At 44.8% G+C, this 26,739-nt stretch overlaps 1 protein-coding gene across 1 annotated transcript; it reads left to right on the top strand.

Moving 5' to 3' along the window:
• The first annotated feature begins 885 nt into the window (after positions 1-885).
• LOC100706966 (protein NLRC3-like) lies at positions 886-20,330 on the top strand. The gene is made up of 8 exons (XM_019351482.1): positions 886-893; positions 939-974; positions 1,059-1,175; positions 4,184-4,419; positions 4,539-6,330; positions 7,957-8,130; positions 19,238-19,264; positions 20,273-20,330. Exons 1-8 carry the CDS (start codon positions 886-888, stop codon positions 20,328-20,330), a joined length of 2,448 nt encoding a protein of 815 aa, XP_019207027.1.
• The last annotated feature ends 6,409 nt before the right edge of the window (positions 20,331-26,739 follow it).

Genomic DNA, 26,739 nt, shown 5'->3' with positions numbered 1-26,739 from the left:
GCGGAACTACAGGGCTGTTTTGAGGTGAATGACTGGGAGACACTCCGTCAGCCTCACACCGAAGACATCAATGGGCTTACTGAGTGTATGACTGACTACATAACTTTCTGCTCTGACTCCATTGTTCCAGCTGAGACTTTCCATTGTTTCCAAAATAACAAGCCGTGGCTGAATAAGGACATCAAAGCTATCCTCAATGACAAGAAAAGGGCTTTCAGAGGGGGCAATAAAGAGGAGGTGAGAAGGGGTGAGGTGTTACTAAAGGATAAGATCAGAGAGGCTAAGGACAATTACAGGAGGAAGCTGGAGTGGAAACTCTAGCAGAACAGCATGAGAGAGGTGTGGAGTCACAAGAATATCATTTGTAACCTTCACTAAAGCTGTTTCTGTGCTGTGATGAGCTCTGAAACCTGACTGAAACTCTTCAAATAAGCTATTTCTCTGCACATGATCTGTTAGCTGTTTGACAACAACTCTTTCAAGAATTTTTGGTATGGAAGAAAGGTTGGAGATTGGCCTATAATTAGCTAAGACCGCTGGATCAAGAAATGGTTTTTTAATTAACGATTTAACTACACCCAGGTTGAAGGCCTGTGGTACATAGCCGATTATTAGAGATAGGTTGATCATGTTTAAGATTGAATTAAACAAACAGTTCTCTATGGTGGCATCATAGTAGTACTAGAGAAGCTTATGGCAGCTTCTTCTGTTTCACACTGGTATCTGACTGCATTCAGCTGACACTGAGATGAAGCAGGAAAGAAGCAGACGATATTTGGACAGCACACGTGATGGAAAGGAGGATTTCAGTTGATGTGCACAGGAATGATTTGTGTTTCCTCTGCAGGTGAAGGTAGAAAGTGTGTGTGAGCTGAATTGAGCAGCATGGATCAGTGTCAGGACAGAGATGAGGGAGTCCCTCCCTCTAAAACCACTCTGTGTGGGGAACATGAGAGCCAGACCAAAGTTCAGAGGTGAGATGACCATCTCTAACTGTCCATGACTCTTCTCCATGTCACAGCTCAGCACTCATATTACTGCTCCATCATTATTCACAGGAAGAAACGAGGAACTAAACGCAAACATGAACCCGGATCTGATCCCAGCTTTGTGTCCTCAAAGAGCAATGTGCCTAAAGATGAGGTCATTGATTTTAACGTCTCTGCTGCAGAGAGGTGAGCTGTTAGTAACATGAACTGATGTCCGTTTGGTGTCTGATTTAAATGACTTTTATGTTTCCTGTTTTCTAAAATGCATATCTGTAGGAGAGCAGTGTCTGAAAGAATGCACAGGTGTAACTGTCTTTTTAGCTGGTTTTAAGACAGATTTGGACAGAATTGTCAGTTTTTAACTATTGGAAACAAAAATGAAGCATCACTTTGTGACAAAAAGTGGAGATACTTTTCTGTTGGAAGTAGGGCTGCCACAAACGATTATTTTGATAGTCAACTAGTCACCGATTATTTTTGCTATTAGTCGACTAATCAGATCATGCATCCATTGGACGTAAAACGTACAGCTTATTGCACCAGCATGCATCTGCTCTTATATAACTATCATTAGCTTACAGCTTTAAGTGTTTAAGGTATGTGCTAACTAAAAATAAAGACAAGATGATAGTTTATTTAATTTTAATGAAATCTGCAGATTGTTTCAGTGGAGTTTAATAAACTTAGCCATCTGCTCCTTGCTTTCTAAAATATAACAGGACACTGGAGTAAATTCTTGAGCATCTCACACTTCTGATAATCAGTTGTCTGCTTGATGTTTATTCAGCTGTGTAAAAACTATAACTTTAAATCTCAGCCAAACCGATTTACTCAGGAACAAATAAAATGAAAAAAGCCAAACAATAACATTTTTAGGTTATCTAAGTGACTTATATATCATGTTTAACCTGAGTAGCGAAAGACGGCGGTGGGTTTGAAAATGATTTGCCGGGAGTCCGCTGTTCTCACCGGCTCTAGTGAGCCTTGAACCCCGGCTAGCTATCGAGCTGGTGGGTAACAGACGTCTCCAAAAACGTCGGCATGCTTTTGAAAATAAGTGGTGTCTTGATAAACCAAGCAGATACTTGAGGTTTACACTAGAGATGGACCGATGCGATATTACGTATCGGTATCGGTCCGATACTGACCTAAATTACTGGATCGGATATCGGTGAGAAATTAAAAATGTAATCCGATCCATTAAATATATATAAAAAAAACACCTCACAAAACTTGCGACACGGCGTAACTGGCCTCATAACCGTAGCATGTCGGAGCAGTGTGCGCTCACGTGATAGAGCGGCTGTGTGTATTTGTAGCCTCGCTACCAAACCAGCATTTCATCTCCTAAGAAGTTATCCCAGAGAGAAGTAAAGCAAGTGTGTAAGTTCATCTCTGAGTGTTTGTAAAGCGTTCCCATGTTAAGCTTAACAACCGATATATGGAGCGAGTGCCTCTCATTTTCTCTCCCTCTCCTGCCGCTACTTCATGAAACTGCTTAATGATCAGCTGATCGGCTTTTCTGTCGCGAGTCCGTCTCTCTTCTTTGTTTTTGGCCCACTTTGCACCAGAAAGAGGAAACCAGCGGCGGAACAACAGCAGCACCTTTAAGCTTTAAGCTTGATAAGCTGTTGTTAGAATTTATTTAATATTACTTTCTACACCAGGATCCTTTTCTACGTAGCTGACGGCTGGTAACTGTGCAGGGGCGGATCTAGCAAAGTTTAGCCAGGGGGGCCGATAGGGCATGAACGGGGAAAAGGGGGCACAAAGACATACTTTTCTTTCTTATTCTCATTTAAAATATCTAGCTTTTAATAAATAATTATCTGAATCTTACACCCAAAGTTTTAATCTGATGTAAAATATATAGAAGTCCATTACTGTATATAGTAACTGTTAAGTCTAATATACCCTAGTAAGCTACAGTACTTTTTCCTTTGGGAAAGTACCATCTGTGCACTCTGCAATTCTGTTGAAGAAAGATGTTGAATCTATTTAATTATTCTTGAAAAGTAATTTAATTCTGTGCATTTTTTTTCACCCTGCATCAAATTAAAGTTGATTACGTCGATTAAGCATCATGAGGTGGAGGGTGGGGGGTGGTTCCCTATTTTTTTTTTGCTGGGAGTTTGCAACCCTATTAGTTAGGTTGCTTAATATTTCTGCTAAGTACTCTTTAAAATACCAGAATAGGGAGGATGGAGTAGGTTTAAGTTTATTAGATTGATCAGTGTTGCTGAACTATAAAATATTTTGGGTGCAGTGTATTTTTTTACATACAGGTATAACAGAATAGCTTTAGTGTTGTTGTTTATTTAAACTTGAGGTTGAACTTATACAAAATGCAGCAAGATATTAAAAAAACAGTTTTATTGATTAAAAAACACACTATATCGGATTCATATCGGTATCGGCAGATATCCAAATTTATGATATCGGTATCGGTATCGGACATAAAAAAGTGGTATCGTGCCATCTCTAGTTTACACAGCTACATTCTAACATGAAAATATGTTAAAAGTTTATTTTGTGACCCAGAAAGAATAATAAGTGTAATATTAAATAATATCAAACAATGGTTGCTGCCATTGTTTGAAACTGAGCAGGGCTGCGCTATGAATTCTGGGACACAGCTTCTTCTTCTTCTGGGTTTAACGGCAGCTGGCATCCTTGTACATGCAGTGCTGCCACCTTCTGTTTCAGTCCGTTATTACACTCTTAAATCCTACTACTTATTCCTGCGTCTTTTGGGATCTTACAAAGCTTCAAATGACGTGTCGACTATTAAATTAATCGTCCACGATTTTGATGGTCGACTTAATCGTGACTAGTCGACTAATCGTGGCAGCCCAGTTGGAAGGCACTGTTCAGTCTGGAAACAGTCTGGCTGGGGCAGACTGCATGTAGTGTGAAAAGGACTCAAATGCAGACAAAAACAGAATGTGAAACGCGACGCTGATTAACAAAATCAAGCCGTTTATTAAGGCTAGCAAAAATAGATAGAAACAAAGGGCATGGGTGAAACTAAACAAAAACCTAAACTGGGAGAACTACAATTAAAACATGAAAAAAAATTATCGTAACACTTTTACTGTTCTCTGTGACCATCAGAACTTTTTCACCATCTTTTAAATTTGGATATTTTTAGCAACCGTCAGTAAATGATTTTAGTGATAAAAAAATGTGTTCAGAGAGAGGAAGAGGAGTGCTGTTTGTGAGGAGGAGCAGCTGCCCTGCTGTCCTTTCTGTCAGGACGTCCTGAAGGATCCAGTCCCTACCAGCTGTGGACACTGGTTCTGCAGACAGTGCATCTCCTCATACTGGGACCAGTCTGCCTCATCAGGAGACTCATCCTGTCCCCAGTGTAGAGAAAGATCCAGAACTGGAGCTGGACTGCAGACAGCCAGTCAGAGCAGCTGTGTACAAAGTAAGACTGAACATCTGTCTGCTGATGGACTCATTTCTGAAAACTGGACTTCTTATTCCGTTGTTCTGACATTGAAGAGTTTTCCTTCTCTTTAGTCTCATTGTTTTTCTTTCTTTCAGCAGATGTTGGTTTGCAGGAGGTTTTAGATGAACATAAGATCAGTGTGAGGAGGAGATGTGAACGTGTGACTGAAGGAAGTGATAAAGCAGGAAGTAGAACCCTCCTCAACAGGATCTACACTGAGCTCTACATCACAGAGGGACAGAGTGAAGAGGTTCATACCCAACATGAGGTGAGGCAGCTGGAGACAGCTTCCAAGATGGACACCCTCCATGACACTCCAATCAGGTGCATGGACATCTTTAAAGCCTTACCTGACCAACAGAGACCCATCAGAGTGGTTCTGACCAACGGCGTCGCTGGTGTTGGAAAAACCTTCTCAGTGCAGAAGTTCACTCTGGACTGGGCAGAGGGCTTGGAGAACCAACATGTCAGTGTGGTGGTTCTGCTTTCATTCAGGGAGCTGAACCTGATCAGAGATGAGCAGTACAGTCTTCTGGAGCTGCTCCATGTTTTCCATCCAACATTACAGAAGGTCACAGCAGAGAAGCTGGCTGTCTGTAAACTTTTGTTCATCTTTGACGGCCTGGATGAAAGCAGACTTTCATTGGATTTCACCAACAGGAAGCTGCTGTCTGATGTCACACAGAAGTCATCAGTCAGCCAGCTGCTGACAAACCTCATCCAGGGGAATCTGCTTCCCTCAGCTCTCGTCTGGATAACTTCCCGACCTGCAGCAGCCAATCAGATCCCTCCCACATGTGTTGACAGGCTAACAGAAGTACGAGGCTTCACTGACACCCAGAAGGAGGAGTACTTCAGGAGGAGATTCAGTGATGAAGAGCTGTCCAGCAGAATCATCTCCCACATGAAGACATCCAGGAGCCTCCACATCATGTGTAGTATCCCAGTCTTCTGCTGGATCACTGCTACAGTTCTGGAGCACATGTTGACTACAGAGCAGAGAGGAGAGCTGCCCAAGACCCTGACTGACATGTACTCACACTTCCTGCTGGTTCAGACAAAGAGGAAGAAGAACAAGTACCGTGAGGGACATAAGATGAGTCCACAGGAGCTGATGGAGGCTGACAGGGAAGTTCTTCTGAAGCTGGGGAGGCTGGCATTTGAACATCTGGAGAAAGGCAACATCATGTTCTACCGAGAAGACCTGGAGCAGTGTGGTCTGGATGTCACAGAGGCCTCGGTGTACTCAGGAGTTTGTACAGAGATCTTCAAAAGAGAGTGTGTGATCTTCCAGAAACCAGTTTACTGCTTTGTTCATCTGAGTATTCAGGAGTTTCTGGCTGCAGTCTACATGTTCAACTGTTTCACCAATACAACGACAAAGGTGGTGGTGGACCTTCTGAGGATAGATTGGAATGAGTCACCTCTGATTGTTTTCCTGAAGAGAGTGATGGAGAAATCCCTCCAGAGTAAAAATGGCCACCTGGACCTGTTTGTTCGCTTCCTTCATGGCCTCTCTCTGGAGTCCAACCAGAGACTCTTAGGAGGTCTGCTGGGTCAGACAGAGATCAGTCCAGAAGTCATCCAGAGAGTCATCGACAACCTGAAGAAGACGACCAGTGATAAAATCTCTCCTGACAGAAGCATCAACATCTTCCACTGTCTGATGGAGATGAACAACTTCTCATTATTTCAGGAGATCCAAGAGTTCCTGAAGTCAGAGAACAGATCAAAGAAGGAACTCTCTGAGATCCACTGCTCAGCTCTGGCCTTCATGCTGCAGATGTCAGAGGAGGTTCTGGATGAGTTTGACCTGCAGAAGTACAACACATCAGAGCAGGGACGACTGAGACTGATTCCAGCTGTGAGGAACTGCAGAAAGGTTCAGTGAGTCTGAAATCTAATGTTAAAAACATTGACAAATATCCAGAGCAGTCACCGTCTGAGCTTCTCCTTTGTGCTTTGATGTTCTTATCCACGGCGTTAATGTGCGCTGTGAAGGATTCCACTTCTTGTGTTTTGATTTTGACCGAGGTGTTGTCTACATATCTGTACCAGTGGCTGGGTACTCTCCCTTTAAAAGAGCCAAGAGCCTTTCTTTCCACTTCTTCCATGTAAAGGTTGGCTACAATAGGTGACATGGGGGAGCCTTTGGCACAGCCATGTTTTTGTCTGTAGAAACCCTTGTTGTATTTGAAATATGTAGTGGTGAGGCAGAGGTCTAACAATGTGCAAATCTGATCAGGTGTGAAGTTGGTCCTGTCTTCCAAGGAGCTGTCTTCTTGTAGTCGTTTTCTGACAGTCTACACTGTCAGAAAACTGTCAGAACTTAATTTTAACTCAACTTAAACTTAAATAAGTCCAGACACTTTTCTTTCCAAGCTCCTTAGACTACGATGACCTGGATGACTGAGAACCTTCACAGACATTTTGGGGTCCTCAGGGACTAAGTAAAGCGCTATACAAGTACAGCCCATTTACCATTTTATAGTGATCTCTGTAAATTGTTGCCTAGCCGCCTCCACGACGGCAGGTCCTAGGTGTGTTAAGGAAGTTACAGTTTCAGGAGTCAGTTCCACAAAAGCAAGTAGATCATCAGTGTGTAGCCAGGTTTCAGTAATAAAAAGAAAGTCCAAGCCATGAGAGACAAACAGGTCACGGTATATGAAATTCTTGTTCACCATGGACCTTGCATTGATTAATGCCAATTTGAATGAAGAATCCAAGACTATATGTGTGGCAGCACCAGGTAAAATAGTGGAAGGTACAAATTCCAGACACTGAAAATTGTTGGTGCTGGCAGCTCTGTTTTTTCTGTGCAGTCTAGTTGAGAGACCATGGGGAGCTGTCCAGACAGATGGTATTTGGTGAGAAAGTCTGTTTCCCACAGGATAATTATAATCACGGCAGCCCCGGTGAATGTAGCGTGGGCGGCGAGCTATCCCGAAAGCAACACAGCGCGCATAAGTTTGGGGAGGCAGCCGAGTCCTCATGTTTAGACATAGCAGTTCCAATTTTGAATAATGCATTCCCTCATTCGCATAAAGGTCTGAGCCTTTGGTATGGCTATAAAAAACACTGCATAGTCCAATAATAAAGCCGAGCAATGGTAGGCATATCAAGTGTATGGTTAAAAGGGAAATCATAGTTTCTAAATTTGTTCACACAGCCAGGTTAAACCACGTTAGCCAGCATGCAACGGCCACGAACTACAGCCCAGTGCCAGAAATGTAGCTGTGGTTACCTACCTGGCACTGTGCACACCGTCGGCAGCTAGAGAAGGCAGATGCTGTGACAGGCCAAACAGTAGTACATGCACCAGGGCATGTGTTAGGCTGGTGAGTCAGGTGCCCTCCTTTATCTCCAAACTAAAGCCAAACAAAGATTGTCTATAAAAGTCTGGAGATCTGAGAGAGACTGAATCACATTGTCATTTCAAACATAGTAAGAGGAGCTGAAGCACAGATGTGAAGAGCACATGTGTGTTTATAATATTATTTTCCATAATCACAGACTGACTCAGTGTGGACTCTCAGAAACTCACTGTGAAGTTGTGGCCTCAGCTCTGAAGTCCAACCCCTCCCATCTGACAGAGCTGGACATGAGTGACAATGAACTGCAGGATTCAGCAGTGAAGCTTCTGTGTGCTGGACTGGAGAGTCCAAACTGTCAACTGGAGACTCTGAGGTGAGTTTGCTGACTGCAGCTGTTTTTGTTTTTCTATATTTCGGATCTTTGATGTTTGAAACATTCTTTGGTTCATAAATGTTCAGGATGTATCTGAAGACAAATGTGAAGAAGTTTGAGTGCTTTCAGAAATGCTGTGTCTTCCCAAAAAACTGAACAACAGTTTTTCCTTTTGGCTCCAAATAGAAGTGACAGACTTGAGCAGGGTTCATTTAAAGGCTGACAGAAGTGGAATGGTGACGGGGAGATGTTTGACAGGACAGTTTTTCAGCCTCCACAGGTTCATGTTGTGCTCCATCAGTCAGTGTGTCTGCTGACTACTTCATCAGTACTTCATTAGTACTGACTTCAGTACTGATGAGGCTGTAGAGTGTGTGAGGGATGTGGATCAGGCTGTTGAAGATCTGATGATAGCAGATAAAAACAGGCTGCAGAGACATTGAGCTTCTGTGGAAACAAAGAGAGAGAAAAGAAAGACATGAATGTAAAAGCTTATAAAGGTGAAGTTAGGAGCGGTGATGATGTTCATGGTATCAGAAGCTGCTATGGCTGCTACAGAGATAACCCATTTAGCTGCTGTGGGGATTTGTGTGTTAAAGCAGAGGAACACAGAGCAGCCTAACACAGACCCAAACATGACAACAAAGCAGGATTCGGGGTCTGTGAGAGGATTTCAAACAGAGGCTGGAGAAGAGAAAGGACTCTGTTAGAATGACTACAGAAAGAAGGCAGCTTAGACCAGCTGACTTATTCATCACATTTATTCCTTCCATAAAACTCCCCTTTCTCTCACCTTGGCTCAACGATATTAAAAACATAAGAACTGTTTTCATTTTGTAAAAAAATCTCAATTCTTTCTGCCCATGTCTGACACCTGTTGCAACAGGGATTTCAGCCCAGCCAATCAGAGTAGAGTTTGACAAAAAAGCCAAAGATGGCCTCCAGTGAAGGTGGGACATGATGGTTGACATCACTGCAGCCATCATGTCCCACTTCTGCTGCTTTCATTCATTTGGAAGTCCTGTCGCTGAGTTTGGGAGAGACCACCAGCCTCGGCAGCAGAGGGGAGAAAGGCCAGCTGTAACACCATTACTTTACTCTGTTTTCCCTGTGACATCATTTTATCAGAAATGATAAATGTTGTTCTGTTGGTGCTGTTTATTATTGTGTTAGTTTTGATTCCTGTCTCTTGGATGGACCCCAGCTGAGCATAGCCTCTGGCCCCTGTGGTCAGAGTGTGTGTTGAGGCCAAATTGAAATGGGATTGTAAAGTACACCTGCATCCCGCATCGCCCCCTTGAGCTCACTGCACCACTCCTTCCCTGCAGTGGAGGCAGGGACCACATCTCTGCCACACACCTCCACCGCCCAACTGATGCCGGAGAGCCATCCGGCGGAACCCCTCATGGACTCCAGGACTGCGGCCACCCGCTGCATATGCTCCGCTATAGGTGTCACTATGGATGATCATGTCATCCAGGTAGGCTGCAGCATACACAGTGTATGGATGCAGAACCCGGTCCATGAGGCGCTGAAAGGTTATACAGGTGCTGACACTGCTGAGCCTGGAGGAAATTCTCCTGTGATAACCTCCCCAAAGTGTGGAGTTTCGCTCTCAGGTGCAGCACGTACTGAATCTCATTCTTTGCGAACTCGGTCTTTCCTCCCATCTTTCTTTAATCAAGTCGAGCCCCCACGTGGCTTCCTGCCGAACAGGAGTTCAAAGGAAGAAAATCCTGTGGAGGCCTGGGGCACCTCACACACTGCAAATCACCAGCTGGATTTCAGCTGGTGATAGGCTTTTAGCCTATTAATCAACAAAAGACCAAGACAGACTTTTAATTCATTTGAAAGCCTGATGGTTAGCCTTGTCCACCCTAGCGGCAAAAGTCAAAAACCAGTCTTATTCGTGATTATCTATCGTTGACCTGGGCAATCCATGTAGATGCTAAAAATGAAAGCCTCAACACAGCATTTAATCTGTTATTAGACTCAATTGGCTTCTCTCAAAATGTGAAAGAACCCACCCACCACTTTAATCACACTCTAGATCTTCTTTTAACATATGGCATAGAAACTGAACATTTAACAATGTTTCCTGAAAACCCTCTGCTGTCTGATCATTTCCTGATAACATTTACATTTACAATAATTGATTATACAGCAGTATGGACTAGACCTCATCACTGTAGATCAACTGCTGTAACTACATTTATAAAAAAAAAAACACCCACTGTTATCTTCAATGCCCTGTACCAACATAGAGCAGAGCAGCTACCTGAACACTACTCCAGAGGTCGATTATCTTGTTAATGATTTCACCTCCTCACTACGTATGACTCTGTATGATACTGTAGCTGCTGTGAAAAATAAGGCCTCAAATCCGAAGTACCTGACTCCATGGTATAATTCTCAAACACGTAGCCTAAAGCAGATGACTCGTAAGCTGGAGAAGAAATGGTGTTTCAAAAATTTAGAAGATCAGCATTTAGCCTGGAGAAATTGTTTGCTGCTTTCTAAGAAAGACCTCCGTAAAGCTCTAACATCTTACTATTCATCACTGATTGAAGAAAATAAGAACAAACCTAGGTTTCTCTTCAGCACTGTAGCCAGGCTGACAAAAAGTCAGAGCACTGTTGATTCAACCATTCCTCTAACGTTAACTAGTAATGACTTCATGAACTTCTTCACAAACAAAATTTTAACCATTAGAGAAAAAATACCTATAATAATCTCACAGATGTAACATTATCTACAGCTACTTTTAGTACCATTGTTATTTATCTAGTCTTTTTCTCCAATTTATCTTTCTGAGTTAACTTCAATAATTACTTCCTCCAAACCATCAACGTGTCTTTTGGACCCCATTCCTACAAGACTGCTCAAAGAAGTCCTGCCAATGATTAATGCTTCAATCGTAAATATGATCAACCTATCTCTAATGATCGCCTACATACCACAGCCCTTCAAGATGGCAGTAGTTAAACTGTTAGTTAAAAAGCCATCTCTAGACCCAGCTGTCTTAGCGAATTATAGGCCAATCTCCAACCTTCAGATTTCTGAGCCCATTGCAGCACAGAAACGGCTTTAGCTAAGGGTTACAAATGATCTTCTTCTGGCCTCTGACAGTGGACTCATCTCTGTGCTTGTCCTGCTAGACCTCAGTGCAGCATTTGATACTGTCGACCATAATATTCTATTAGAGCGATTAGAGCATGCTATTGGTATTATAGGTAATGCGCTCAGTGGTTTGTATCATTGATAGACTCCAATTTGTTCATGTACATGGAGAGTCCTTTTCACACACTAAGGTTAATTAATGTGTTCAGTGCTAGGACAAATTCTGTTTACATTATACTGTCCTGATTTGAGATATTGAGAACCAAAACAAAATACCAGGGGCCCAGAAGGATGCAATCAAACAGATGAGTTTATTGAACACACGCGTGGGAAGAAGCACACAGCATCACATCTGCGGGGTTCTTCTCCCAAAATACACAGAGAAAGGTTTTTATAACGTCGGGGTTTGACGCCCCCCTCTTGCGTTCTATAACATATTTTTGTATTTCTAAGAACATCATTTGCATCTTGTACAGACAATAATCAATTTTTAGAGCTAAAGTCAGACACAGAAGTTCCTCTTTCTAGCATCTTCTTTCCAAATATGGTGATGATCTCAGACCCTGGAGATCCCCATAGACTTGTCCTCCTGCTGACCCATCTCCTATCGTCTGTTGCTAAGCAAACTCAAATGCAACAGGTTGCACAAGAAGCTGAATACGTTCAGGCCTTCACTCAAGCCTATTTCTAGATTATATGTACTATATGTGTTTTGTAAGCATGTATGCAGTTTTAACCTTAATGCAATGTGTGTGTACAATTATTATGGCTGCTCCTGTAATAAAACGTTAATGTGAGGCCAACAGGTTTTAATGAACATCTTAATGCAGTATCAATGCTGTAAAGCAGTAAAATAATTTCTTCAATTCCACAATACATGCTTCCCTTAGGCAGTATCTTCAGAAGGCATAGCATACATTTTCAATGCTATTCAGATGAAACCCAGCTCTATCTATCCATGAAGCCACATAACACACACCAATTAGTTAAACTGCAGGAATTTCTTAAAGACATAAAGACCTGGATGGCCGCTAACTTTATGCTTCTTAATTCAGATATAACTGAGGTTATTGTACTTGACCCTGAAAATCTTACAAAAATTGTATCTAACCAGAGTCTTACTCTGGATGGCATTACTTTGGCCTCCAGTAACACTGTGAGGAACCTTGGAGTTGTTTTTGACCAAGAAATGCCCTTCAATGCACATATTAAACAAATATGTAAGACTGCTTTCTTCCATTGGCGCACCTCACCCAGGAGGCGCCCAGGAAGGATCCTTGTCAGATGCCCAAACCACTTCAGCTGGCTTCTTTCGATGTGGAGGCGCAGCGGCTATACTCTGAGACCCTCCCGGATGGCTGAACTTCACACCCTATCTCTAAGGGAGAGGCCAGCCACCCTTCAGAGAAAGCTCATTTCCACCGCTTGTAACTGCATTCTTGTTCTTTTGGTCACTACCAACCGCTCGTGACCATAGGTGAGGGTAGGGACATAGATCGACTAGTACATTGAGAGCTTCACTTTTATACTCAGCTCTCTCTTAACCACGACGGACCAGTACAGCGTCTGCATCACTGCAGCTGCAGCACAAATTCATCTGTGGACCTCCGGCTCCCTTCTCCCATGAACAAGACCGCAAGATATTTAAACTTGGGGCAGGAACTCGTCCCCGACCCGGAGTGGGCACTCCACCCTTTTTTGGCTGAGAACCGTGGCCTCAGATTTGGAGGTGCTGATCCTCATTCCCACCGCTTCATACTGGGCTGCAGACCATTCCAGTGAGAACTGGAGGCCATCACCCGATGAAGCCAACAGAATCACGTCATCCGCGAAAAGCAGAGATGAGATTCTGAGACCACCTAAGTAAAAGCCCTCCGTCACTTGGCTGCGCCTAAAAATTCTGTCCATAAAAGTTATGAACAGACTTAGTGACAAAGGGCAGCCCTGGCGGAGCCCATCACCCACCGGGAATGAGTCTGACTTATTGCCGGCTGTGTGAACCAAGCTCTTGCAAAGGTTTTATAGGGATCAAATGGCCAACACCAATTGGCCGGACACTCCATTACTCCCGCAGCACCTCCCAAAGGACACACCGAGGGACATGGTTGAATGCCTTCTCAAAGTCTACAAAACACATGTCGACTCGTTGGACAAACTCCCATGCAGCCTCAAGTATCCTGGAGAGGATAAAGAGCTGGTCCAGTGTTCCGTGACAAGGACGAGAACCACATTGTTCCTCCTGTATTCGAGGTTCGACTAACAGACGAAGTCTCCTTTCCAGTACCCTGGTATAGACCTTCCCTGGGAGACTTTTCTCAGTCGAAGTCAGCAGGGCTCCACCAGAACTATACACAGTACAGGTAGAACACCGCTTTCCCCTCCTGAGTCACCTGACGGTTTGCCAGAATCTCTTCAAGGCAGTCCGAAAGTCTTTTTCCATGGCCTCTCAGAACTCCTCCCACACCCAAGTTTTTGCTTCAGCCACTGCCCAAGCTGCATTCGGCTTGGCTTGTAGGTACCTATCGGCTGCCTGCGAAGTCCCACAGGCTAACCAAGCCCTTCTTCAGCCTGGTGGCTCCCTTCACCTGTGTTCTCCACCATTTGGTTCGGGGGTTGCCACCACAACAGGCACCAACCACCTTGTCGCAGCTCAATGCAGTAGCTTTGGCAATGGAGGCGCTGAACATGATCCATTTTGACTCAATGTCCCCAGTCTCCCTCGGAATGCTGTTGAAGCTCAGCCGGAGGTGTGCCTTAAAAATCTCACAGACTGGGACCTCTGCTAGGCGTTCCCAGCACTCCCTCACTATACATTTAGGCGCGCCGGGTCTGTCCAGCGTCCTCCCCCGCCACCTGATCCAGCTCTCTCTTCAACCCTCTCTTTACCTGAGTATCCAGAGCATACACCTGCAGGTCTGGTGATGCAATTACAAAATCGATCATTGACCTGCGGCCTAGAGCGTCCTGGTGCCACATGCACTTGTGGACACTTTGATGTTCGAACATCGTGTTTGTTATGGCCAAACTATGATTTGCACTGAAGTCCAATAAGAAAACACCACACGGGTTCAGATCGGGGAGGCCGTTCCTCCCAATCACGCCCCTCCAGGTCTTACTGTTGTTGCCAGCGTGAGCATTGAAGTCTCCCAAAGGACAACAGAGTCTCCAGGCTGAGCACCCTCCACCACCCCGCCCAGGGACTCTAATAAGACTGGGTACTCCGAGCTTCCACTCAGCGCATAAGCGCAGATGACAGTCAGGACCCATTCCCCGACACGAAGGAGCAGGGAACAAACCCTCTCATCTACTGGGAAGAACCCCAATGTACAGGCAGCAAGCCGAGGGGATATTAGAATACCCACCCCAGACTGAGACAGTCCAGCCCCTCTCCAGGAGACTGGTTCCAGAGCCCAAGCCATGCGTTGAGGGGAGCCCGACAATATCTAGCCAATACCTCTCAATCTCACGCACTAACTTAGGCTCCTTCCCCACCAGAGAGGTGACATTCCATGTTCCAATTGCCAGTCTTGGTAGCTGGGGATCAGTCCGCCAGGGCCTCCGCTCCTGGCCACCGCCCAGCACACAATGCACCCAACCCCTACGGCGCCACTTGTGGGTGGTGGTCCAGCAGGAGGATGGGCCCATGTCCCCCTTTTGGGCTGTGCCCGGACGGGCCCAATAGACTAAGGTTCGGCCACCAGACACTCGCCCTCGTGCACCCTCCCCAGGCCTGGTTCCAGTGCGGGGACCCGGTAACCCTATCCCGGGCAAGGTAAACTGTTCTCTTGGTGAAATTCTCATAGGGGTGCGATAAAACCTGTCTTTTAATAATACAAAGCGCGGGTAGGTCCACACGGCTTCAGTGAGCACCACATGACCATTGATCTCAGTCACTTGGTCGAAGGCTGAGCGTAGGGTGTCATCACTGCTCCAGTCGGAAATCTCCCGTGCGGGTTATTTCCAGAAGGCAGGTCCTTCCAGGGAGGACCCGCTCCCACCCGCCTCCCTGGAGTCAGTGTCGGATGTCACTGCTGAGCGCCACACAGACACTACACGCTACTAATCATGATCGCATCCCCGCAAACTGACCCAACACATGATGAAACCCCGGCCAATTCGTGCCCAAGATGAGGGGATGCAATAGGCGTTGGCTAAGCACAGCCTTAACTCTATGGGTTTTACCCTTATATTTTAACAGCAGTGGCACTATGAGATATTTGTTGTGCGCATCACCACACTTCACCTCCACCCACTCTGCCTCTAGCAATGCCCCGGGGCAAACCAAGTTTTAGTGCACGAGGGTCTCCCTACACCCTGTGTCCACCAAAGTATGGCGTATACCTCAAGATCTTACCGGAATGCTGTACGTCCCTCCTGGACCGGGGGAGGGTGCTGGGGCACCGCCAATGCGGAACACCTGTCCCACTTCCATCAGAGGGCAATCCCTCCTCAGGTGTCCCGGCTGCCCGCACTTCCAGCACTCCTGCCCCAGCGTCTGTGCCGCTCTCCGTGGCGCAGGGGCAATGTTAGTTGTCTCTGATCAATGGGGAGGAAAGGCGGGAATGAACAGGTTAGTAGGACTCCACACCAGGGCCCATTCTCCTGGTATCGGTGCAGGAATCCGTCGCCTCGGTGCCGGCACCGGGGCTTGGTTGCGCGGTGGCCGGCTGGCTCCTCCCGGCTCCTCTGTTTTGGCGGCCAGGTGATCCTCCGCCAGCGTGACTGCCACCTCCAGCCTTGCCGGTCGATGGCACGGGACCCCCTTAGCGGTCTCCACCAGCAGCCCCTTCACAAACTGCACCAGCATGACTTTATCCACCAGCTGGGCTTCTCCCACCAACTGCCCTGGCTGCAGACACTGCACTGCTGCATCCTCCCCAGTCAGCCCATTGTCAGTAGCATAAACTCAGCCACTTACAACATTTCGAAACACCTTGCTACCATCCTAGCACCTCTTGTGGGGAACACCCCACACCACATCAAGAACTCCACCGACTTCACCAACAAGGTCCAGAAACTTACCCTGGATCCAGATGAAAACATGGTGTCCTTTGATATAGTCTCTCTCTTCACTTGCATACCCACCATGGAGGCAGTGGAGACTGTCAGAAAACGACTACAAGAAGACACCTCCTTGGGAGACAGGACCAACTTCACACCCGATCAGATTTGCACATTGTTAGACCTCTGCCTTACCACTACATATTTCAAATACAACAGGGGTTTCTACAGACAAAAACATGGCTGTGCCATGGGCTCCCCCGTGTCACCTATTGTAGCCAACCTTTACATGGAAGAAGTGGAAAGAAAGGCTCTTGGCTCTTTTAAAGGGAGAGTACCCAGCCACTGGTACAGATATGTAGATGACACCTGGGTCAAAATCAAAACACAAGAAGTGGAATCCTTCACAGCGCACATTAACACCGTGGATAAAAACATCAAGTTCACCAGGGAAGACACAAAGGACAACTGTTTGCCTTTCCTGGACTGCGCTATGCACATTGAAGAGAATGGCAACCTCAACATTGAAGTTTACCGGAAGCCCACACACACGGACCAGTACCTCCTCTTTGACTCCCATCACCCTCTGGAACACAAACTTGGAGTAATTAGGACCCTACACCACCGGGCAGAACATGTTCCCTCTAAGCCTGAAGGGAAAAAGAAGGAACACACACATGTAAAGGAAGCACTCAAAACATACGGTTATCCTAATTGGGCGTTTATAAAGTCAGCAAAGAGGCACAGAAAAGAAGATCAGACACCAGCAAGGGAGGATAAGAAATACAGACGCAACAACATTGTCATCCCCTATGTAGCCAGTGTATCAGAGAAACTCAGGAGAGTTTTCTCCAAGCACGACATCCCAGTGTACTTCAGACCCAGCAACACACTCAGACAAAAACTGGTTCACCCGAAAGACAAAACTCCAAAACACAAACTTAACAATGTGGTGTATGCTGTACAGTGTAGCGAGGAATGCCCAGACCTCTACATTGGAGAGACCAAACAGCCACTTCACAAGCGCATGGCACAACATAGAAGAGCCACCTCCACAGGACAAGACTCAGCAGTCCATCTGCATCTAAAGGACAATGGTCACTCTTTCGAGGATGCCAGGACAGTTGGTGTCGTAAGCCACCGCCTCTGTCCAAAATGTTCAGGACAGATGGTTTGAAAGAGGAGTGAAAGAAGCCATTTATGTCCACTGTGAGCGACCATCTTTGAACAGAGGCGGTGGTTTACGACACCAACTGTCTGCCATCTATAATCTAGTTTTGAGATCCCTTCCCAGACGCCTTAACGCCCACTCACACCCTGGGCCATCAGTCCAGACGCTTTTCTTTCCAAGCTCCTTAGACTATTCCCGCTGGGCCACCACCTGGTCTCAGCACAGCGTTGCCATCTTTGCCAGCATCTGTGCCAACAACTGCGCAGGCTGAGTGGATGGCGCATGGTGTTGCAAGTTCACATATTAGTCAGGCGGCATAGACTGTTGAACAGCGAACTCACAGCTGTCAGCACACATTTGCATCAGCACAACAATAAAAGCACAAAATCTCCCCAAAACGCTCCATCAGCTGATTCATGACAAATGCCAGTTTGTGCTTCATCATTACCCAGGGGTAACTCTGTGATTATTCTCATCCTGTGGGACTGGATTAATCTCACATCATAAATGTTGAGTAATAACTTGACTCTCAAACAGCGTGACTGAAATGCCTTTAAACATCAGTGTTATCCTGCTGATCAAAGTCCAACACTGAGTTTGTAAAAACATGTTTGTGAATCATTTTGTTTGGTTTCATCATATTTCCTCATAACCCTCTGTTGCCTGAACATTTGAATCACATTTAAATTTCCAAAAAAGGACTCCACAGACTTTGGTGAAAATAATGACAGTAGATGTTTGTGTGAAAGTGCTGTAAGCAAATTTGTGTCTCATGTTCTGTCATGGTGCTGGGTCATTGACCCAGCTTTTTGTGTTTTATGATTATTTTCCTCTGTTCTAGTTTCTGATTTTGGTATTCTGTGTCCTCCCCCCTTGTGTCCGGTTCGTGTTCTAGATTTCCTGTTTTATTCTGAAGGTCTGTCTGTTGTCATTGTGTTCTGCTTGTGTCCTTCAGTCATCATGTGTATTAGGATCAGCTGTTCTTCCCTTCTGTGTGTCATTACCCGATTACCTTGTGTGTGTATATTTAGTGGGTGTCAGTCTGTGCTCGTTGTCGGCTCGTCTGCGTTGGTCTGCGTTTCTCCGCGTTTCTCTGTGTTCCATGGTGTTTCGTTCGGCTCTCTGCCCCGCACCCTGTTTCGTATGTTCTCAGGTTTGTTATTTAGTTTTCCCAGTTTAGGTTTCTTTAGTCATTTCTCATGCCTCACTGCTTGCTTGCCACTATCCCACCTTGTAAATAAACGTCACTCGAATCATCAGTCACTGCCTGCATTTTGGGTCCTCTTTTCCTCATTCCACAACACGACTGCTGCCCCAGCCGTGACATGTTCTTTCAGTGTTGCACTTTGTAGACGCTCCCTGAGCACTGGTCTCACAGCCAGTTGCACATAGAGCCCAGTGTTGTTAGTCCAGGTCAGAAGGTGACTTGTTGGAATGAAAATGAGCTTGTAGGTTGTCTGCTGTAGTAATGGGATTAGAAAATTGTGCTGTTGGACTTCAATTATGTCCATTTCGTTCCAAATCGACCTTTAAAAGTGAAGCCTTTTGGTTCCTTGAATGAAAAGCCCAACTTTTTCAAGTCTTCCTCATGTTTTTATGAGAAATGTGCGACATTAATGTGAAAAATTCAGTTTTTTTTTTTTCTTGTTGTGTTTGTTTGAAGCTGCTTCCTGTTGGCTTCAGCTATTTGGAGTTTCCATTTTATAAACTTCTACATTCTGAACCTTCTTCAGCTCTAAATCAGATTGTGAAACACAGAATGATTTCAAGAACACACTTTGTCTAATAAACTTACATCTTTCATTGTTTATACAGATTGATGAGCTGTGGTTTGTCAGAGATCAGCTGTGATTATCTGGCAGCAGTGCTGAAGTCCAACCCCTCCCATCTGAGAGAGCTGGACCTGAGCTGGAACAACAAGCTGGAGGATTCAGGAGTGAAGCAGCTGTGTGGTTTTCTGGAGAGTCCAGGATGTGGACTTGAAACTCTGAGGTCAGTCACCATGTTTTAGTTGTGCTGAGATGAATATGATGTGAAAGTTGCCCTGACACTAAACTGCAGACATAAGGCTGAAATTATACTGATCCACACTGAGGATCTTCATGGTAAAGTCTGTTTTCTTATCCTCTGGATTAGTCCATTGACAGTAGCAGAATTATGTTCACATTTCAAACAGTGTAACCCTACGTATTGCCCGCAGCACTCCACAGGATGCCAATCAGCCTGCTGACCTTTCCTAATTCAGAGAGCGGGGACCCTGATTAATTGTGTGCTGTTCTTTCCTACAGTTCTAAGAATAATCCACAGCTGAAAGGTCAAAGGTCACGGCACACAGCAATCTGTGAAACTGAAATGGTTTGGAGCAGGAATTATTGCACATTTCCCAACTGAGACTGCTGCACAGCATGCTGGGTAATGCTAGCTGGTCAGGTATGGGTATGTTAATGGCTGTGAGAGGCTCCATGGCTGGAGAACACTGAAGAAGAGAAAAGAGAGATGGAGGCCACACAGTGACAGTGAAGCAGGCGAAGAGTAATAAATAAAGACTATAATAGCAGACAGGATTTCTTAAGCTGATGTACAAACATGTAGAATGATGGTGGCAGGTACAGAAACAGGTTCATACAGACTGAAGCATGTCTCCATTCCTTTGCATATTCCATATTTGATACTGAGAGTTTCCAGAAGAGCAAACATCAAGCATGCCTCCAAACATGTGACGAGTCAGACTGACATCATTTCTACAGAGAACAGTGTGAGCTCTCAGCGGGTCACTTCAATAAGAAGGACAAACAGTGCAGCAGGAATGACTAAACCCACTAACAGTCTGATGTTCCTGTTGTTCTACAGCGTCATCATTAATGCTGCTCCACCACCATCACTGCAGCTGACTAATGAGCTTCTGTGATGTTATGTGACACTCTGTGACTCAGACTGGAGAAATGCTAAATATCTAACGTGAAGCTAACCTGAGTTTGGTAGTACTGTGTGTGCACAGATGGACTCCACATGAGATCTTCTTTATGAAGAAACTGAAGTTTTTCCAACAGTGGGAACATTTCAGAGAATATCTCAGAGAATATCTGTGAAGCACAAGCTAAACATAATAATAGAAGAAAAGCAAAATAATGATCAAAATCCTGCTCTGAGCCATCGTTTAAACATCACTATGCCTGAGGTTTGTAAAGGCTTCCAAAGACTGCTCACCTCTCAGACTTAGTTAAAGATGCTTGTGCTGATCACAGACCAGCTGACCTGGCGGGTCTCCATGATCAGCTTTGTTTCCTGGAGATAAAGGCTGAGCCCTTTAGAGCTTCAGTTCTCCAGAGCAGTAGGATGGCTGAGGTTTGCAGAAACACAAAAACACAGCAGCTAAAAATAGTTGGGAGCTGCTGATTCCTCAGCTTTCATACTGGATTTGCTTCAGTGTTATTACAATCACTGCTGTAGGAGCTATATTTAGTCACAGCTGATTGTCTTCTTTGAACAATAAGAATGAACATTGTTCTAAAGCATGCTGGTGGTTAGCACTATTGTCTCACAACAAGCTCCTGGGTTCAGTTCCACTATTGGAATGTGAAAAATTCAGAGTGTTTTTTTTCTATTGTTGTGTTTTTCTGAAGCTGCTTCCTGTTGGCTTCAGCTGTTTGGAGTTTCCATTTTCTAAACTCCAATGCGTTCATTGGAGTGTGAATGTGTGTGAATGTTTATTAGTTGCACTTGAGTTTAGAAGTGCTTGTATGAGTGGGTGTGAATGGGTGAATGAGGCATGTTGTAAAGAGCGCTTTGAGTACTCCGGGAGAGTAGAAAAGCGCTATATAAGAATCAGTCCATTTACCATTTACCATTTAAACGTCTACATTCTGAACCTTATGAAACACTGAATGATTTCAAGCACACGCATTGTCTAATAAACTTACATCTTTCATTCTTTATAAAGATTGAGGAGCTGTGGTTTGTCAGAGATCAGCTGTGATTATCTGGCAGCAGCACTGAAGTCAAACCCCTCCCATCTGAGAGAGCTGGACCTGAGCATGAACAACCTCCAGGATTCAGGAGTGAAGCAGCTGTGTGGTTTTCTGGAGAGTCTAGGATGTGGACTTGAAACTCTGGGGTCAGTCACCATGTTTTATTTGCGCTGAGATGAACATGATGTGAAAGTTGTGCTGACACTAAACTCCAGGCATAAGGCTGATATTATACTGATCCACAATGAGGATCTTCATGGTAAAGTCTGTTTTCTTCTCTGGTTTAGTCCATTGACTATAGCAAAACAATGTTCACAATTTCAATCAGTGATACTCAACATATGGCCCGCGGCCCACTTGTGGCCCTCGACAGGATGCCGAGTGGCCTGCCGAACTTTCCTAATTCAGAGAGATGATTAACTGTTCTTCCTCACAGTTCTAAGTATCAGACACAACAATGAATAATCCACAGCTGACTCTCTTTAGCAGGTCAAAGGTCAAGGCACACAACAAACTGAAACACTTTGGAGCAGGAATTATTGCACATTTCCAAACTGAGACTGCTGCACGGCATGCTGGGTAATGCTTACTAATGTTAAACTGGGATCCCAGTTTTTGTATAAATATAAACATCTGCAGAATTCTCTCCTCTGAGCTTTGACTTTATGAATGAGTAAATGACTTGGAGCATCGGTCAGCTGGATTCAAACCCAGGACCCTCTGCTGTGAGGCCACAGTGCTAACCACTGTGCCACAGTCATTGCTTGGTTCATTGTATCTCTGGGTAATTGTGTGGATTACTGTCGGCTACCTTCACCTGGTATGTTATTTGCCATGATATTTACTTCTGGTTCATTCGATTAAGACTCATTAAAGTAGATCTGGAACTAACTCTCTGTGCCTACTCTCTGACCGGAGTCCCTGTCCTAGAAGGAGCTATCAAACCATTACAGAGATATCCAGCCTAATAAATAAGGAGAGCTCATTATGATGAACTGAACATGATTCACTGATGAGCAGAATTCAATCCAGCTGTTTGGGGATTGGACTCTGATGGCCAATGATGGTGGAATGGTTTCCCAGCAGTGAGAGGGATTAGGCAGGACCAATGGAGTCTGAACACTGGTGATGGAGATGAAGATAGAGGCTTGGATGGAGCCTGAGTAACATGGGAGACGGAGATGGGGAGGAGGTGGGTTGGAAAAGGAGTCTGCAAGGAGAAGGACAGATGAGCCGTGAGATTTAAAGTATGTGGAGTGGAGGCTGATTGGCCTGCAGAAGGCTGCAGAAAGATGGAGACTAGACCAGTGATGTCAGCAATATGGCAAAGAGGAAGTGATGTAAGCGTAGGTTAGCAACCAAACACCGAGGAAGCTGACAGATGTGTGATTACAGATGTTTGTTATTGAACTTACACATAAGCTTCATTTTTGGCTCAGCTGGAACCTAAAATCTTAAGCTGTGTGAGTAACTGTGTGTTTGTTCATGAAGCAGTTTTCAGTGTGCAGCATCTTATCAAACAGGAGTAGAGCAGAACAATTCTGTATCTTCACTGAGGGTTGGTACCGACTGACAAAGACACGATCAGAGTGAACAGGAAGTCATTGGAGCACAGTAACCCCAGAAATCACTGATTACTCTGATCACATGCTGCTGAAAGTCTCTGTCCTGTGTGGCTCCAGCCACCTCAAAGCTGATTGGAAATGAAAGATCACATGTCCCAGTGATCTGGATTTCATTAAAAACATGCTACGCTTAAGAGTTTGGCTGAAATCAGAAGGTGACGTCTGGGAATCGGTTAAAAGTAACTGGAAGAGTTTAAATTCGAACGTGGTGAATGAAATCAATTAAAAACAAAGTATAACAAGGACGTCAACAGATACAAAGAGCTGAATAACACAGGAAGAAGAAAACCTATAAACTAAAACAGAGTGTGTTAAGAATGAATTATTATTGGGTGAAACTCACAAGAAGTGATGTCAGTGGTAATGTTCGCTCTACCAATCAGAGCAGGCGTGGCAGTAGTTCAGTGTGGTGCATTAAAGGTTCCCTCAGAGAGCTGCTTGCTTATGTTCAGCAGTCTGCCGTGAGATGGTGACACCATCAGCTCCTTTTACAAATCATTGATCCCTTTGAGCTCCAACCAGGAGAGAGGAGGTCATCACAGCATCGTCAGCTAAACAGTGATGAATCTCCAGGCCCTGACAGCTGCCAGCTGACTGTTAGAAACTTTGTCTGGATGACATCATTGACCTTTAACCTCAGTTTATAGTTTGTGGTTTGAAGGATGGTGTTCTGTGCAACTCCTTTTACCGTGGACTCTTGTGCTTCTGATATAAAAAAGGAGATAACTGTGATTTAAATGATTATATTATACTAGACTGAATTATGTACCAACATGTGCAATGAGGGGTCTCCAGATGTGAGACAGACTGTACACAGAGAGATCACTGACAGCAGTAATACATCAGACATATTCCATCAGCATCAGGGCCAAATGAAAGCAGCACAGAGGGAGTGTGGATCGGCTCTGACCTCACTAAAGCTAATATTAATATCCAGGTTTAAGATGACATGAAGGTTCTGGGTCTCTGGATCAGCGGGAAAGACTGCTGTGAGTCAAACTGTGGACCAGTTTGACTCACAGCAGTCTTTCCCACTGAAAGAAGGTGAAGGGAAAGAAGTCTGGAAATGGGAAAACAAAAACCCTGATCATGAAGCTGGTGTGAAGATTGTTCAGTGTCACACTGTGTCCAGATCACGTTCTTATCAGCAGTTTCCACCTCCACAAAAATCCATCATGACTGAATAAACTGAGGTCCAAACTGATCTGGGGGACAAACCGTGAGCAAACACAAAGATCTTTAATGCAGAAAAGTCCCATAAACGCTGGTTGAGGAGCCTCTGATCTCAGGACCTGCTAAAAATCCCTTGGACTAAAAATAAATGTGATGCAATGAACAGAGGAACGTTCTGGATCAGTGGGAATAAAACTCACTGCTACAAGTTCAAAGGTAGAGCTAAACCCAACGTCCCTGACTATGAACTCTTCTTTGGAGATTTGATTGAAGAAACATTTCAGTATAAACTGCACCGGCTCAAACACCATGTATACAAATCCCTCAACAGTGCAGAGCGCCGCCACATGGTCAGACATAAATGAGACAGTTTGTCTTGTTTGAATCAGCAATTTCCTGTCAGGGCTGTGGTTCATCACACCTTACGTTAAAAACACATCCAATGACAGATGAAGATGAAACATGTGCTGCTAGGCTGCTGTAGATCGACTCCAACAAGACAGAAAACACTGGAACATTGAATCCAGTGTAACATCTGTGACGTGCGCTCTCATTAAGGACCGTTTTGGACAGTCAAAGACGTCTGCTCTGGTTAGTAATGAGCATCATTAACACTCACATGTGGAAAACCAAAGTTTTACTGAGCAGAGGATGATCATTAGTGTCTATAAATATACTTTTGCTGACCCTCAGCAGGAGGAAAACCATCAGACTGAAGACCAACAGTCCTCTTTCCCAGACATTTCGAAGCTTTAGTGGTTCTGATCAGTGTAAACTGTAGATCAGTGTACAAGCTTAACCATGAAAGAAAGAACAGCAGTGAGAGAAGGCACTTAAAAAATTACCTTGATCACCTGTTGAGAGAGAGAAAAAAGAAAACAATGATGCTAACCACCAACAAAGAGAGCTACATACTGAACACAACACCATTGCAATAACCTAGATAAGTGTAGATAACAGTAAATACTAAATATTGAATGTTATTGCGCAGCACAGAAGAGATGTGCTTTGAGGTAACAGCCAAGAAAGGTATACAGTAGTTTGTGTCTATGAGCAACTGTGTGGATGAGCACACTTATATTCAAAAGGTTTCTCCATATAACAATCTGCCAGAGGGTGTGGGGAGCCATAGCCTCATCCCCCAAGGCATGAAGCAGGCATGTACAAGATTTAGGCCCCAGACATCCAGAGGTCAAGGAGGACCACCGGAGTGGCAGCAGCACCACCGTCCTTGAAAGAGCTGAGGAGAGCCCCACACGTGGGGTCAACCAGCAGCCACGGTGCAGAAGCCACAGGGGGCTGCAGTGAATTCAAACAGGCTCTGTGGGCAGCCAGCCACACCAGAGCAAACTGAGCTCCGGACCCAGAGGCCCAAGGTTCGAGGCCCCCCACCACCAGGAGTCAGCCGGTACATACCTAAGTGCCCAGCTTTGCGCTCACGTATGTAGTTTGTCTGCTTTAATAAAGTGACTGGAAAAAGGTGCTGTTGGACTTCAAATATGTCCATTTCTTTCCAAATTCACCGTTAAATTGAAGCCATGTGGTTCACTGAACGAAAAATGCATGAAATGTGTGACTTTAATGTGAAACATTCAGAGTTTTTTCTCTTGTTGTGTTTGTTTGAAGCTGCTTCCTGTTGGCTTCAGCTGTTTGGAGTTTCCATTTTCTAAACTTCTACATTCTGAACCTTCTTCAGCTCTCAACAGATTATGAAACAGAATAATTTCAAGCACACACTTTGTCTAATAAACTTAGATCTTTCATTCTTTATACAGATTGATGGACTGTGGTTTGTCAGAGATCAGCTGTGATTATCTGGCAGCAGCCCTGAAGTCCAACCCCTCCCATCTGAGAGAGCTGGACCTGAGCGACAACAACAAGCTGGAGGATTCAGGAGTGAAGCAGCTGTGTGGTTTTCTGGAGAGTCCAGGATGTGCGCTTGATACTCTGGGGTCAGTCAGCATGTTTTAGTTGTACTGAGATGAATATGATGTGAAAGTTGTGCTCACAATAAACTGCAGACATAAGGCTGATATTATACTGATCCACAATAAGGATCTTGGTAAAGTCTGTTTTCCTCTTCTCTGGATTAGTCCATTTACTGTAGCAGAACAATGTTCACATTTCAAACCTTCAAAGAAGAAGAAAAATCACTGCGAAACTCTAAAACTTTATTCCACCTTCATGGGGCGATCGTGGCTCAAGAGTTGGGAGTTCGCCTTGTAATCGGAAGGTTGCTGGTTCGAGCCCCAGCTTGGACAGTCTCGGTCGTTGTGTCCTTGGGCAAGACACTTCACCCGTTGCCTACTGGTGGTGGTCAGAGGGCCCGGTGGCGCCAGTGTTCGGCAGCCTCGCCTCTGTCAGTGCGCCCCAGGGTGGCTGTGGCTACTATGTAGCTTGCCATCACCAGTGTGTGAATGTGTGTGTGAATGGGTGGATGTCTGGATATGTAAAGCGCTTTGGGGTCCTTAGGGACTAGAAAGCGCTATATAAATACAGGCCATTTACCATTTACCACCTTAAAGTCTGTCTGACATTGAAATCCAAACCA

Source organism: Oreochromis niloticus, linkage group LG3, assembly GCF_001858045.2.
Source record: "Oreochromis niloticus isolate F11D_XX linkage group LG3, O_niloticus_UMD_NMBU, whole genome shotgun sequence".
Lineage (NCBI taxonomy): Eukaryota > Metazoa > Chordata > Actinopteri > Cichliformes > Cichlidae > Oreochromis > Oreochromis niloticus.
This window is presented reverse-complemented; position numbering and strand designations above follow the sequence as displayed.

Excerpts from the sequence above, each read along its gene's own strand:
- LOC100706966 (XM_019351482.1), top strand. Across the intron at positions 6,331-7,956 it reads AGGAACTGCAGAAAGGTTCA|ACTGACTCAGTGTGGACTCT; the intron begins GTGAGTCTGAAA and ends CCATAATCACAG. Across the intron at positions 19,265-20,272 it reads AGCTGTGGTTTGTCAGAGAT|CGTCATCATTAATGCTGCTC; the intron begins CAGCTGTGATTA and ends GTTGTTCTACAG.